The sequence below is a fragment of the Bufo gargarizans genome, chromosome 3, assembly GCF_014858855.1.
Source record: "Bufo gargarizans isolate SCDJY-AF-19 chromosome 3, ASM1485885v1, whole genome shotgun sequence".
Taxonomy (NCBI): domain Eukaryota; kingdom Metazoa; phylum Chordata; class Amphibia; order Anura; family Bufonidae; genus Bufo; species Bufo gargarizans.
Genome location: NC_058082.1, coordinates 234,917,218 through 234,932,085, shown reverse-complemented (window position 1 = coordinate 234,932,085; position 14,868 = coordinate 234,917,218). Strand labels below are relative to the sequence as shown.

The 14,868-nt window shown below is 42.3% G+C and overlaps 1 protein-coding gene across 5 annotated transcripts in view; it reads left to right on the top strand.

Annotated features, from left to right (window-relative positions):
• The window catches only part of UBAC2 (UBA domain containing 2), a 187,535-nt gene that overhangs the window by 13,793 nt on the left and 158,874 nt on the right, over positions 1 to 14,868 (top strand). For all 5 annotated transcript variants that reach the window (XM_044284618.1, XM_044284621.1, XM_044284617.1 and 2 more), the window contains exons 3-5: positions 7,943 to 8,070; positions 10,369 to 10,488; positions 12,521 to 12,627. In XM_044284618.1, coding sequence (XP_044140553.1) covers positions 7,943 to 8,070; positions 10,369 to 10,488; positions 12,521 to 12,627 — 355 coding nt within the window. The remainder of the gene's footprint in view (positions 1 to 7,942; positions 8,071 to 10,368; positions 10,489 to 12,520; positions 12,628 to 14,868) is intronic.

Here is a 14,868-nt window from a genome sequence, read left to right as displayed (position 1 = left end):
GGGCCTCAGGGCAATATTCCAACGTGATAACGACCCCAAAAACACCTCAAAGACGACCACTTCCTTGCTAAAGAAACTGAGGTTAAAGGTGATGGACTGGCCAAGCATGTCTCCAGACCTTAACCCTATTGAGCATCTTTGGGGCATCCTCAAACGAAAGGTGGAGGATCACAAGGTATCTAACATCTACCAGCTCAGTGATGTCATCATGGAGGAGTGAAAGAGGATTCCAGTGGCAACTTGTGAAGCTCTAGTGAACTCCATGCCCAAAAGAGTTAAGGAAGTGCTGGAAAATAATGGTGGCCTCACAAAATATTGACACTTTGGGCATTTTCACTTAGGGGTGTACTCACTTTTGTTGCCAGCAGATTATACTTAATAGCTGTGTGTTGAGTTATGTTACATTGTATCAAAGTGTCATATCTTCAGTGTTGTCCCATAAAAATATATACAATATTTGCAAAAATGTGAGTGGTGTACTTACTTTTGTGAGATACGGTATATGTTGTGAAGATCAGACTTTGATAGATCCTAGTCTTTAAATAAAACAGGTCGTGCACTACACCTGAAGTCATCCTATTGAAAATACCTGACTTCACCTTCAAAATATCTGGTAATCCTAAAGGTTCACATACATTTGCCACTCAGACATTTGATATTGGATAATCTTCCTCTGTAAAGAAATGACCAAGTCAAATATTTAAAATATTTTGGCTCATTTATTTATTTTATTTGGTTATCTTTACCTACTTTTTAACATTATATATATATATATATATATATATATATATATATATGTGTGTATATAGTAGGCATTTGCTCTGGTAGGCAGGGTAAGCGTACGCAAGACAACGGTTGAAAAAACAAAAGTCTAGTGTTTATTCACACAGAGAAGGCAGAAAAGAAAAACAATGCTTTACAGGGTCCTGGTGTTAGTTCACACAGCAAGAGTCCCCAGAACAACATAAATCACCTGGTAGACCACAGCAGGCTTTAGGGCGCCTGACTCCCAGCAGGCGGATCTCATGCAGCTCTCAGCCTTGCAGTATGGCGGATCTCCTCAGCTCCCAAAAACACAGAGCTTCCACAGCTCCACTATCACTTGGAGGATCATACCACACCCAGCTGAGCTGTTGGCTGGGTTTTTAAACCCAGCCCAAAACCTGGCCTGGACGTGGGGAACAGCCACCCACCCTGCTCTTTGACTGCTCCCAATAAGAACCGGCCTGGATTGGCTTTACAGCCACACTAACTAAAACAGTGTCAGCGAGCACTAGCTGCCGCTGACACACAAAATAACCGGTTCTTATCTCACCGAAGCCAGGAACCTCGGTGACACGTACCTTCTGTCAATGACGGACCCCTGCGCCCTCCTACTATATATTGAACTGTGAGATCAGTAGAAGCGATCCAAGAGCATATATGATCTGACTGCGTCATAAAACACTAAGATACAGTCAGTTCAGTTCAGTGGAGCCATGGTTGGCCCGGGACATCCTCTATCTCCCGGGCCGATCATGTTCATATGCATGAGCCCTAACAAAATACCACTTTCTGATGGAATTGTCCCTTTAGGCTATTTTTACTAGCGGCAACATGGCTTATCAGATTGCCGTTGATTGCAAGGATTATCTGCGGTGGGGCACCTTAATCAGTTCTTCAGCAAACCCTTATATCAAGAAAAGATTGTCGAACGCACAGAACCATTATCCTGAAAGAAGCAAATTCTTCTACAATATTTAGTCATCTTTACTAGGATGTGTGAACCCTTCAGATATGATTTGCATATCTGGCCAAAGCAAGTGTTCAGATATAAACAGCAGCTTTAGCGGCTACTGATTTCTTTTTTAAATCCCATTCCCAGAAGTCAGACTCAGAGCTTATTATTGCAAAATCTCTGTTCTCTTTTTTCTGTGAACCATAAGGGGGGCACATTGTGGAGAGTTGGGCTCCTTTTTCTTAATAATACTATGAAATGCATGTGTAGACTTGGGCAAAAATAATCCAGAATCTTTAAGCTTTTATACTATGTTTTTATGTTTACCTTTTATCCATGTGAAAAGGAGAAGCATGATCAGATTGTCTGAAAGCCTGTCTTAGGCTGGACAGGAAATTTCAAGGCCTATCATGCAATGTATGGGGACATTTATTCAGCTTGCTAAACATGGTCACGCTATGGCGACATTCAGTGCTTTTACTTCTGCTCAAGTATCTCATAAAAAAAAAAACTGCTAAATTCTGGTCCAAGCACATTCTCAGTGTCTTGCATAGTTTTTAATATATGATCAAAAGTGAAAGAAGAAGTAATGAAACTTATGAGCGGTAGATTGATGGTTTTAGGTAATGATGCACTCTTTGGGAGTATGATTTGCCCAGCATTGTGTTATCAGTCTGGCAGAGGGTTGTGATTGGGAATCAGGGACAGGGCTGCTAGACACAGTAGTACAGCATGCTACATTTCCTTAGTGTTTAATACAGTAGTCTGAGCCCTCCTTATACTAAATAATATAAAACTTAACTTTTACTTAATTATTTAAAACGTTTAACATTGATACAAAAAGTGCTAAAAATATTCAGTAGTCCAGTTACAGTAAAGGTTCAGATAGCTCTGGCTGGGTATAGCCAATTGTGTCTCAAATAAATCAGTGGCGGTTTTTAAGTGGAAAGACAGCTTATATCACTATTTCCCTTGGTACTCTGACCCTATAGATACTAGTCATCAGCGGGGAGCACCTCAAGTGGCTGTTGTCGGAGCACCCGCCTTGAAAGAGCAACACCCAGCCTGATGGAACCTTGGACCTGTGCTAGAGTACCCTGTTGCTAACTAGACCCTCGTAGCCCCAACGCGTTTCACCGGGTCCTCCGACTCATCGGGGAGCAGTGTCACGGGTAGTTGCAGTATAGAATGGCAGTGGCAAGTGAACTGTGCAGACCACTTCCTTTTAAGCATCAAGTCCCACCCATATTGAGGGCTTGTCAACGCGGGCGTCCAATCTGGGGTGGAGGGCTGGAGCTGGCTAATTTGCACAAACTTCCTCCCACCTCACTCACTGAGCAGCAGCACCAGTGTCACGAGGGGCGGAGAAGTGGCCATGGGGACGACTGGCGCTTCCCCAGCAGATTTGTTTATGTCGTGCCTAACTAAGGCCACACATGAGGCATCTCTTAGTTCAAGCTAAAAATACTTATTAGTCTGCATTGCTTATAATATACAGACCAATGATTATTGTATATACAAGGTGAGGCTGGTGTTAGCCACCAATCTACATAGGCATATGATGAAGAAATACATATATATGGGTGACACACTAGGGGTCATGGAAGGGCGACATAGAGATGCCGCCAGCAGATCCCCTCAAGGACTGTCACCCACATATAATAAAGAGAGAGACTATCTTAGGATCTATCTTAAATCACACAACACCAGTTTAAACTTACGGTATGATTTTTGCTTAAAAGAGCAAAATTAAGACATCTCATATTATCTGATTATAAGAAAGGCTTAAATGAAAGCACTTCATTCAGACCATCGGGGTAATACTCTTCATTTTAAATATTCATTTTGATTCTGCTCTGAGAATAGCACCATCCCAGTCACCCCCACCTGGGTTCTGGGGAATATGCTGAATTCCCATAAAGCAAATGGAGGATGTGTTCCCATTCTGTACCTCATTTATATCTCAAGCTAGACTTGTGTCCTTATTGTTCAGAATGTCATTGAAATGATCCCTAATTCTGCATCTAAGCTCTCTTTTCATTTTAGTTTTGCCTATGTAATCCAGTGTGCACGTGCATTTAGCAAGATAGATCACCCCAATTGATGAAGTCTCTGATGTCATATTGTTGACCTATACATGCCGATCTAAATCTTTTCGTGATCAAGACTTGATCACAGGCAAGACATTTGCTGCATCGGAACATCCCCCTTGGTCTCCATAATAACCATGTGTCAGATTGTAGTGGGGGTTGGTAGTGGCTATTTACCAACCTATCCCTCAGGCTCCGCCCCTTCTTGTATGTGATCTTGGGGTAAGAACTGGGTCTGGGTCATCACATGATTTACCCCAAAAATGACTAATGATTTGTTTCACCTCAACATGTGCACTATCAAAGAGGCCAATAATCAGAATTGGTTTCTTTTGATGGGTATCCTTTTTTTTAGGGGTTAACAGTTCTTCCCTTTTTGAGTGACAAGCATATTCAAATGCTGTCCTCAAAATGTTATCTGGATACCCTCTCTCCCAGAACCTATGGCGCAGCTCATTGGCCTGATGTCTAAAGCCTGCATGTTTGAGCAATTCCTCCGTAACCTGAGATATTGGCCCTTTGGGATCCCTTTCCTCAGATGGTATTGGTGGACACTTTTCCATCTGAGTGGACTGTTTGAGGCGGTGGTTTTTCTAAATACCTCTGTAGTAATCATGTTGTTGGGCCCCTTTGTTCAACCCAAGATCATTTTTGTTAATGACCCCCACAAAATTACTGAAGGATTCCTTAGTCCCCTTCCAAAGAATAAATATGTTGTCGATGAATCTCAGCAACAGGCAGATGTGATCATGCCAGTAGCTGAGATCATCTGACCAGATGACATTGGCCTCCCACCAGCCCAGGAGAAATTTTGAGTAAGACGGCAGTAATAACGGCCATTATACATAAAATAGTTCCTAGGAAGGTTGAATTCCAGAAGGTCAAGAACAAATCTATTATGTGTCTCCAGAGCAGTATTTCTAGTGTCAAGGATGCTTGCTACTGCCTTAAGACCCAGGTGATGATAAATTGAACTATATAATGCTTCTACGTCAATTGACGCAAGAAGCATTTCATAATCTAGTGAGATCCCCTCAAGTCAAAGGAGTAGGTCTGATGTGTCTCTAATATAGGATGGCAATTACCACATTTTGTTCTAAACTTCCCACCCCTGAGACTATAGGGCGTCCCTTGATAGGTGATACGCCTTTATGTATTTTAGATAATAAATAAAAAGTCGCCGTCATCAGGTGGTTAGGTATAAGAAAATCTGCCTCATGTTGACTGATGAGTTTTTGTCTGAGTCCATTATTGACAAGTTCCCTTAAAGGGAACCTGTCATCAACTTTATACTGACCTCACTGAGGGCAGCATAAAATAGTGACAGACATGCTGATCTCAGCGGTGTGTCACTCATCAGCTAAAAGTAAGTGGTTGTTGAGAACCAGCATCATAATCATTGTAGTACAGGCCTGGAAAAGAGTAAAATCTACCTGAGAAGAGTCCTGGTTATTCATAATCTCCTGCTCTCCCGCCCATCTGCTGATGATTGGCAGTTCTCTCCTAGAGACAAAGGGAGAAAACCAGGTAGAAGCCTGTCAGACATCAGCAGGTGGGCAGGAGAGCAGAAAGTCATGAATAGCCATGACTCTTCTCAAGTGGCCATGACTCTCTTCCAGACCCAGTCTGCAATGATTGTGATGTTGGTTCTCGGCAACCACTTACTTTTAACTCATAAATGACAGACCGCTAAAATAAACTCGCCTGTCTCTACTTTATTCTGTCATTAGTATGGGCAGCATAAAGTTGATGACAGGTTCCCTTTATTTCAGCTAGAAAGAGGACCTGGTTTCTTCTCTATTTTGCGATAGAAGTTAGTATCACTAAGTATAGCCAGACACCTCTTTTCATACGTGATTCTGTCTAAAACCACAACATTACCACCCTTGTCAGAGTTTATATCTAGACTTTTATTCTGTTCCAGTTTCCTCAGAGAGATATGTTTTTCCCTACTGAGGTTGTCAGTAGGTGTTAGGCCCTCAAGCTCCCTTGACACTATTTTCTGAAAGTTCGTGATATGTGACTCACCCGAAGGTGGAGGCATATGTGTACTATTGGGCCTCAGACAACTGGGGTGATCTATCTTGCTAAATGCACGTGCACACTGGATTACATAGGCAAAATGAAAAGAGCGCTTAGACGCAGAATTAGGGATCATTTCAATGACATTCTGAACAATAAGGACACAAGTCTAGCTTGAGATATAAATGAGGTACAGAATGGGAACACATCCTCCATTTGCTTTATGGGAATTCAGCATATACCCCAGAACCCACGTGGGGGTGACTGGGATGGTGCTATTCTCAGAGCAGAATCAAAATGGATATTTAAAATGAAGAGTATTACCCCGATGGTCTGAATGAAGTGCTTTCATTTAAGCCTTTCTTATAATCAGATAATATGAGATGTCTTAATTTTGCTCTTTTAAGCAAAAATCATACCGTAAGTTTAAACTGGTGTTGTGTGATTTAAGATAGATCCTAAGATAGTCTTTATTATATGTGGGTGACAGTCCTTGAGGGGATCTGCTGGTGGCATCTCTATGTCGCCCTTCCTTGCTTTATGGGAATTCAGCATATACCCCAGAACCCACGTGGGGGTGACTGGGATGGTGCTATCCTCAGAGCAGAATCGAAATGGATATTTAAAATGAAGAGTGTTTACCCCGATGGTCTGAATGAAGTGCTTTCATTTAAGCCTTTCTTATAGAGGTATTAAATATTTACCACTCCCTGGGTCCCCTGACAATAAGATATATCACTAGTCAGACGTGTATACCGTACTTTACATTTCTAGTGGCTTCAGCTGAATGACTTGCTTGGCAGTCTGAGGTTGCAGAAAGTCATGTGTTTTCTAGTTTTAGTTTTCCTCGTCATGTTTACCCTGCTCATTAGTCTGTGTCTTGACAATGCTCGAACACAAGACACAGACTAATGAGCAGGGTAAACATGGCGAGGAAATAACTAAGACTAGAAAACAATCATAACTGAATAGTAACATTTTGCCATCTTCAGGTGAAGAGTACAACATCTTGGATAAAAGCATCACATCTTCTGTTACCTGCAACCATAAAAGCAGATGGCTGAGGTCTTAGGGTTCATCTTTCACATCATTGAGTTTCTAGTCTATGGAATATAGTGCATTTTTACACTAAGTAACAGGAGTATGTTTTCCCATTACTTTGACAGAGTACCGTACATGCAAATTGAAAAAATATAGCAATCCTCTATCCATGCTTCATCTGTTGGTGGGCACTGGCTATAGGACCATGCTACCATGTGCATACAATGGATCACATTTACTAATGTGAATGCACCTAGATTTTGTATGGCGTATCTAGGTTTAGATTTTAATTATATGCCCTTAGCCTGAAAAGTGGATATGGCTTTGATTGGGGCGTGGCCCAAGTAGCACATATTTGCATCAAAATTCCTCAAAAATTTTGGCGTAAAGTTTAGTGTCAAAGTAAGCCAACCAATAGTTGATACATAGGTTGACAAAAGTATCCAACCATACACTAAATTTATCATCCAGCATCAGCCATGGTTATAAACTAGGTACATGTCTAGACAACCTGTCTGTCTAAGCCTACGCAGTGTAAAAGGTGAGGAAATTGCCTCAATGACTTCAGATTTGGCAGCATCTGCTGAGTATAGATGGTCCATGGTCATTGATGAACAATGCATGGCTCAAAAAATCAGAAGACCGCTTTCTTCGTATACTGTAGAACAGTGCTGGGGAGATCCCAGGCTCCATCCACTGCATATAGAAATGGCTTACTGGCACCTTACATTAATTGTCCAGTTGCTTCACTGGACAGCAATACCGAGTCCCCCACAGGGTGGGTTAACCCTTGAATTGTTAAAATTACAAAGAAATAGCCACCATTCCCTGGGCACCACTCTCTCTGATATACCCACTCATTTCTTCTTTAAATGTTCTAAAATGCCGGGGTCTAAGCCTAAAATTCCCAGAGTGAAACTGTGTAGTTCCATGAAAGACCAGCTAAGAAATGATGGAATATGAGGTTTATTAGTCATTGTTTAATGTATATTGTTTATTAGTGATTTTTTCCTTCTGTTCTTTTCATGTCCCTAGTTAAAGATGATAACTTTTTTTTGTTTTTGTTTTGCAGATAAAGCGCCCTTGTCCAAAAGCCTTCTACTTCTCCCCAGTGCACTGTCCATTCTGCTGACATTTGTCTTTCAGCAGCAGCAGTCCTTTTTTGTATATAACTTGCAAGCAATAAAAGAAAGTTTCTGTGTAAGTAATGAACAACTTAACATTTTAGGACCGTGTGTGATTCACAATATATTTTTATCATAACAATGAATTTGAGATGTAAGTCACTGAACAGTGACCGTCCGCGCACACCCACAAACATGCTTTTAGGACATTTTGCCTCTGAGCTGTGCTGAAAAACCAGTGATTCTAGACCTTCCTGTGACTGAGCAGCTTACATGGTACGCAGCTTTATCCATAGGGCCACGTGCATGGCCTGTATTTGCAGCTTTCCCTTCCTCCTTTTCAGAGCTCTCCTCAGCTGCAGAATTGTACATCTCCTGAAGTCTGTCTACATAGTTGAGATCTCCTGTGCAAAACCTGTTGTTTTTACTTCTGCAAGGTCCTGGGCAACTTATGCAGTAACTTATGATTTGCATTTACATCCTTTGGGTAACCCCTTTAACACATGTTGCGTTTCCCATCGTAACTATTATTTCCTTCAACTTCTGACATAAGTGTGCATCCGGCAGACCACCACTTTAAATACCACCGACGGTGACTTTTGACATGAGGTTGTGGGGAACTACCATAAGTAAATTGTAATAAACTGTTTTTACTCTCATATTTTAAGGCTATATTACACTGGCCGATAATCGCTAACAAGCGCTCATTAGCGATCATCTTGCAGTGTAATACTGCAAATGCTCGTTCATCGGGCAATTCAGATTTTTAAGCATGCTTAAAAATCGGCGCTTGCCGGCGGCAGATCGTGCTGTTTAATAGCGATCTGCCACCGGCAAATCACTAGATAGCATGCGGACGAGCGAGTTCTTAGCGCTTGCTCCTCCCTGTGCTGCGGAGTCATTCGCTGTATGTAATAGCAGTGGTCTCGTCCACTAGCTAGCAGGAGATTGCCAGGAGGGAACGCTTCCCTCCCAACAATCGCTTGCTGATCTGCCTGTCTAATACAGGTTTTACTTTAAGCCGAGTTATAAGGGCTTCAAATAAAGAAGAGAGTTCAGTTTGGTGTAAAGCAATTTAATATTAATTCAGCTGCAAAATCTTTAGTCTGACCTCTGTATGTATAAGTCTTCTACTGTGAATGATGCCACATTGCACAGTCTGACTGCAGTATTTACTCCGCTCTGTGGGGTGACTGCAGCAAATACAGAAGGCGCTGTATAACTATCTCGGGGAATGGAGGGTGCTATTCAGTACATGACGGGTGTAGGGGAGGCATATCTTCCAATGAGAGGAAGGTGGCTTCAGTACACGTCATTAGGACCGCCAGATATAAAAGGAGGCCCACATGACTGGGGGGCATTAATATTTTAGCATTCTGGGGCCTGCATAACGTGCAGTTTTTGGGGCTTGGAGAGAGTGGTGTCATTGGGCCTTTGGTTCCAGATGTGTGGCCTTTGCCACTGCTCTCATACTGAGATAGCAGCGCCACCCTGCTTCTCAAAGTCAGTTCAGTCAGTGTGCATATAAATACTCAGGAGCCTGATTTTTAAGCATTGTGGAACCCATGAAGGTGTGAATGATGCCTGTAGAAGAGGCGTTATTGCAACCTTTGTGGACATTTGGATTGTGATTTAGATTAACTCAATGTCACGAGATACCCCAGTTCATCACAGAGGCTCAGGCTTCAAGCAGCATTTCACCGATGTAGCTAGTCATTGGCTGGAGCAGTGCATTTGACCATGTCCATAAGCCAGCCAGATTTAAACAGCATGGGGACTGGAAGACGAAGACCGCGGGGGCTGCGCAGAGCACCAGAGTGGCGTGGAGCAGGTAAGTTTCAGGCCACGCTGCGAGCACTTGTTACTGGAAAGCCCCTTTAAGCCATGCCCCTTTCCCGCAAAGTGACACCCTAAATAAACCGTTTTCCCTTATCAGGTGTGGTGGATTATTCTTCTTGGCTTGCTTGTTTGATAAATTACTCCAGAATGCAGACACAGCCAGAATAGTAAATGTGGGCCATTGTCCATATAACAAGACCGTGAAGGCCTTAACGCAGTCTGGAGATGTCATGGGAACCTTATATTCTGAAATTTCCAGCATCGAGAATTCAGCGTACAACCCCAGTTTTATTTGGGTAGGAATAACCTTTAAAATGGAAAGCTGTTCCATGCATCATTTTTATAGTATTATACCTTCATCTCCTAAAATGCTCTATGCTACAAGTATTTACCTGCCCAGTCCTTCACCTTCTGGTTAAACACATGTCTTACTTGGTGATCTCATGTTGTATATGGGTATACATATTCATAACATTACTACTTAGAGAATACCAGTATACACCATGTAATATCAATTATTTTTTTCATTTTTCAGGTATGGAAGCTGATCTCTGGGAGGATAGTGTGTCTAGATTTGAAGGACACCTTTTGTAGCAGTTTACTCATCTACAATTTTAGGACATTAGAGCGAAGATTTGGCAGTCGAAAATTTACAGTAAGTCACTGTTTTTTAATTTTTTGATTTATTTTATTGAAAATATTTTATTAATAACTAGTCGTCATCAAGACAGCACAAGCTATGAAGCCATGAAGCGAGCAAGCCAAACAATAAATCATTACAGTGATGAGGGATGGGGAGTAGGAAGAAGAGAATAAAGAGGGGAAATCACAGTCCCAAAGCTTTATTGAGAAACAGACACATAAAAGTCAGAGAAGAAAGGAGAGGGGTCTTAATTCTCTTTTTTATTGATATCCAGGCTGTCTAAGATGGATTAGTCTGAGGGCAGACACGTTCTCCCTTCTCAAAATCACCCAGTTCGTGTTCATGTTCAGGGCATCCCAAAAGAAATGCAAACCTGTTTCCTCTAGAAAGGAAACGTCTTGGCATTACTGGGTCTTGTACACGTTACATTTGTGTGTGAGTAACCTAAGAGGCACACCCCCTCGAATAGCCATGTCTTACAAATCCTTGTGCCCATTGCCTAACCTTCCAGAAGCCAACGTAGTCCAAACAGTTTTACAGTGCTGGCAATGGGCCTTTGAATATATTTCTTGCAATCTTTTGATCTGATGAGCTAAGTTTTATTCCCTCTTGTTGATGCTCCATCATCAATCGGACAGCAATCTCATCTCATAGAACAAGGCAGTGCCCCAGTTGTAAGGGAAGGAACTGTGCCACTTATTACAGCCAAACCCAGTCAGTGGGGTAGAGGGAAGAAACGAGATCTAATAATGTCTCCCTGCAGAGCCATTTATTGTGTTCCTCAGAGTTCTGCATGCAGTCACATACAAAGGAGGCCCACAACGTTGGGTATACCCTCCCTTCCTTTGTGGGGTTCCTTGTACATAATATTCTGGTTAACTTGGTCTATTTTTATACTAGTAATCAACTACTTAATCACTGACTTTTATGTAGTTGGTATTTCATGGTCAAAAGCACTTCTTAGAGGGTACTGGTTCTCCTGGTGGAGCTCCAGCTGCTGTAGGGGGTCTTATAGGCAGTGCTCCTTGGGAAAGGTATCCAATTTAGCTATTCTCCAGAAGGTAGACAGCAGTCTTTCTAGTGTCACCTATAGATAGCTGCCCATTAGTTTTCTTCCTGCAGGAGGAAAACTAATTTTCATAGCCAAGAGCATCAAGATATCCCCTTGGTATCTGTAAGGCTCAGAGTGGTCCATCAGACAGCTGGCTGGTAAAACATAACTCCTGATTTCAGAGGATATCTTTCTCCCTGTGAAAGGTGCGTGTTCCACTGCTTCAGCTGATGGGTTGTATGACTGCTCTGCTGCTGAAATACAATTTGATGCTCCCAGTGAGCATTCCTTGAGCTGATATTTCTTCCAAAGGCTGTTCTTCCATTACAAACCTTCCAACAATTGTTACACGATATGTGAGTTTATATGACTTTTTGGACTGCATCTGAGCTTTCATCAAAACCAGATGATCCATAATAAAGTATATGCACAAATAAAAGCTTTACAATTCTTGTTTTTATAAGTCAGGTGGCAGAACTACCAGAACAAGGGCAAAGTAGATAAAACCATTTGTTTCAGGTACTGTCCTAGTTGGCTCACTCACTTTTATACAGCGCTGTTCTTGTCCCAGCAATTTAGTACATTGAGACTTAGCTAGCTTGCTTTCTAAGCTAGTGATATACTGGCCTAATGGGGAATTCAACACCAGTTTTGTGGTGCTTCATCTGAAGGTAGCATCAACTGGTGACAGATATCCTGAGGAAACTGCGGGTTACTTAGTTGAATTGACCCAGCGATTTTGGGAAAACTATTGGGTCAGTTCAAGTAAGTGTTTTACTCGGGGGATCTGTCACTAATTTATTCTGCCCTTATTTAGGACAACATCAAACTGGTGACAGATTCTCTTTAAGTGTGAGAATCTTCACTTGTCTGTAAGGAGTGGGTAGGTATTTTATCACAAGTCTTGAAATGTCAGCTCTGAAGAACACATTTTTCTTCCGTGGTTTGTTGTTTTGTAGTCAACTATATGTTGTTTGCTATCCTTTCTTGCAGTCATATTTGCTTGGGACCTGGATACTTTCAGCACTTTTTGATATCCTGCTTGTCAAAGCTGTAGAAGTTGTGGCTGGTATCACTCTTAGTACTCTGCCTTCTGGATTGTAAGTCTTTTATTCAATTAATAGTATTTTTGAGAAAGATGTGACAATTATGCATTGTGAAACTATTAGGTGTAACTTGAATTACATTACAGTCATATATTTGATAAATGTGATTCACTTATTTTATGCTTAAAGGGGTATTCTCATCTCAGACAATGGGGGCATATCGCTAGGACCCGCACCTACAACAAGAACGAAGCGTGGATGGACGACCCCGGATTTCCCATGCTCCCATTCATTTCTACGGGGCAGACGGCAATAGCCAAGCAAGTGCTCTGCTATTTTCGACGGCCCCATAGAAATTAATGAGGGGCGGCTGCGCATGCGCAGGGCGCCCTCCATTCATTTCCTGGCTTCATTCTCATTGTAGGGACCCGCACCTATCAGACAATGGGGGGCATATCCTAGCGATATGCCCCTATTGTCTGAGATGGGAAAACCCCTTTAACCACAACCTTTCATATACATGACCTGTTAAAACTGCATCAAGATACTTTCAATTCTACCTATGATAAGAATGAAAGCAGACTATAAAGGTGGCTTCACACACTGCAGATTTTTTTGCAAAACATTTCAATGACTGAAAATCAGTTCCATTCATTTAAATGAGGTGGCAAGAACATGGATTTCTGCAAGCACTATCCAAATTAATTGAACTAATTGTCACAAAAAGGTAGGGATAGATGCAGCCCTTAACTCCACCCACACGTCTATCCCTCCCTACTTGCACGGTCCGTCCTAATCGACGGGGTACAACTGGGCAGCAGTCCCTAGCTTACATACATGCAGGGGCAAAGTAAGGAAACAACAAAGGGAGAAAACAAAAGACAAAGACAGAAAACACAGAAGAAAACGTTTCCCAGGCTGGGAAGAACCGCAACCGGAACCAGTGGAAACCGAGGCCAAGAGCCAGGAGGTAACGTAGGCACTAAGGGGTAATACAAGATCGAAGTCAATACAAGCTGAGGTCAGGAGCCAAGAGGTCAAGCAAACAGAAGTCACACATGCAAAGAACGCTAGTGAGGTAACAAGACCAATCACAGGCAACCTGTGGCCAGCAGGTTACCTGTTTAAATAGGTCTAATTGATGGGTCACGTGACGTGGCCAACGTCACATGACCCATGTCCAGCATATCTATAAGCCTGAGCGCCGACTCATTGACATCGGCGCTCAGTCCCCCCCCCCCTGCCCCTTGTCTAAGGGATGAAGGACGCCGGCCACGCTGAGGAGGGGTGCGCCCCCGACCCCTTGTTACTATGGAGACGAGGATGCCAGCCACGTCCTCGCTCCTCCTCATGAACGGGATGCAGGCAGCGCTGCAGGGAGAGAGAGCGTCGCCGTCTCTCCGTTACACTAATCTTTAGTAGCTGGAATTTCTACAACAAAATTCACAGCATGTGAAGCCACCCTAATACAGTATTATGTTTGGGAAGTTAGGCCAAAAATTGAAGATGGTGCCTCATAGCTACACTGTTTTGGGGGTATGTACCAAAACTGGCACAAAAGAAAATTGATGGGTTGCTGGTTTTCCAGGGAAAATGTTTATTTAAAGATGGTTACCGCTCCACAGAGGAGTGGGCATCATAGCTGCTGAGTTTGTACTATTTCACACAGCAGACATCGGTGCTAATGTCTGCAATTGGAAATAATGCCAATCACAGATATTTAACCCTTTAGAAGCTGTGGCTCGAACGGCTTCCCCATGCCATGATCGTTCTCTCTAATAGCCTGCATCTGAAGACTTCCAGGCTAACAGAGTGGTAGCTCCGACTAAATTGAACTGAAAATCCCTTACATTGCAGTGTAACGGACAAGCGATCTAAGGACTGTATATCCCTTCCCCCTTTCCCCAACTATACAAATATGGTATCGCTGTAATCGTACTGACCCAATGAATAAAGGGTACAGGCCGGTTTTACTGCATAGAGAACGCCTTAAAAACAAAACTCATAAAACTATGGCGGAATTGTACTTTTTTTTTTTTTCTAATTTCACCCCATTTGGACACCCCCCCTCCAGATTTCCACTACATCATATGCAGTATTAAATGGTGCCATTACAAAAAATAAAAAAGTTATGGTTTCAGGAAGGCAGGGAGGAAAACAAAAAACACAAAAACAGAAAACTGCTGCATTATGAAGGATTTAAAAACCATGCTAGAATATGTAAAAAATATTAAAGAATCATTACTCACCTGCACTGATCCATCCATCTGATGCTGCTCTGGTCCCTGCTGCTCT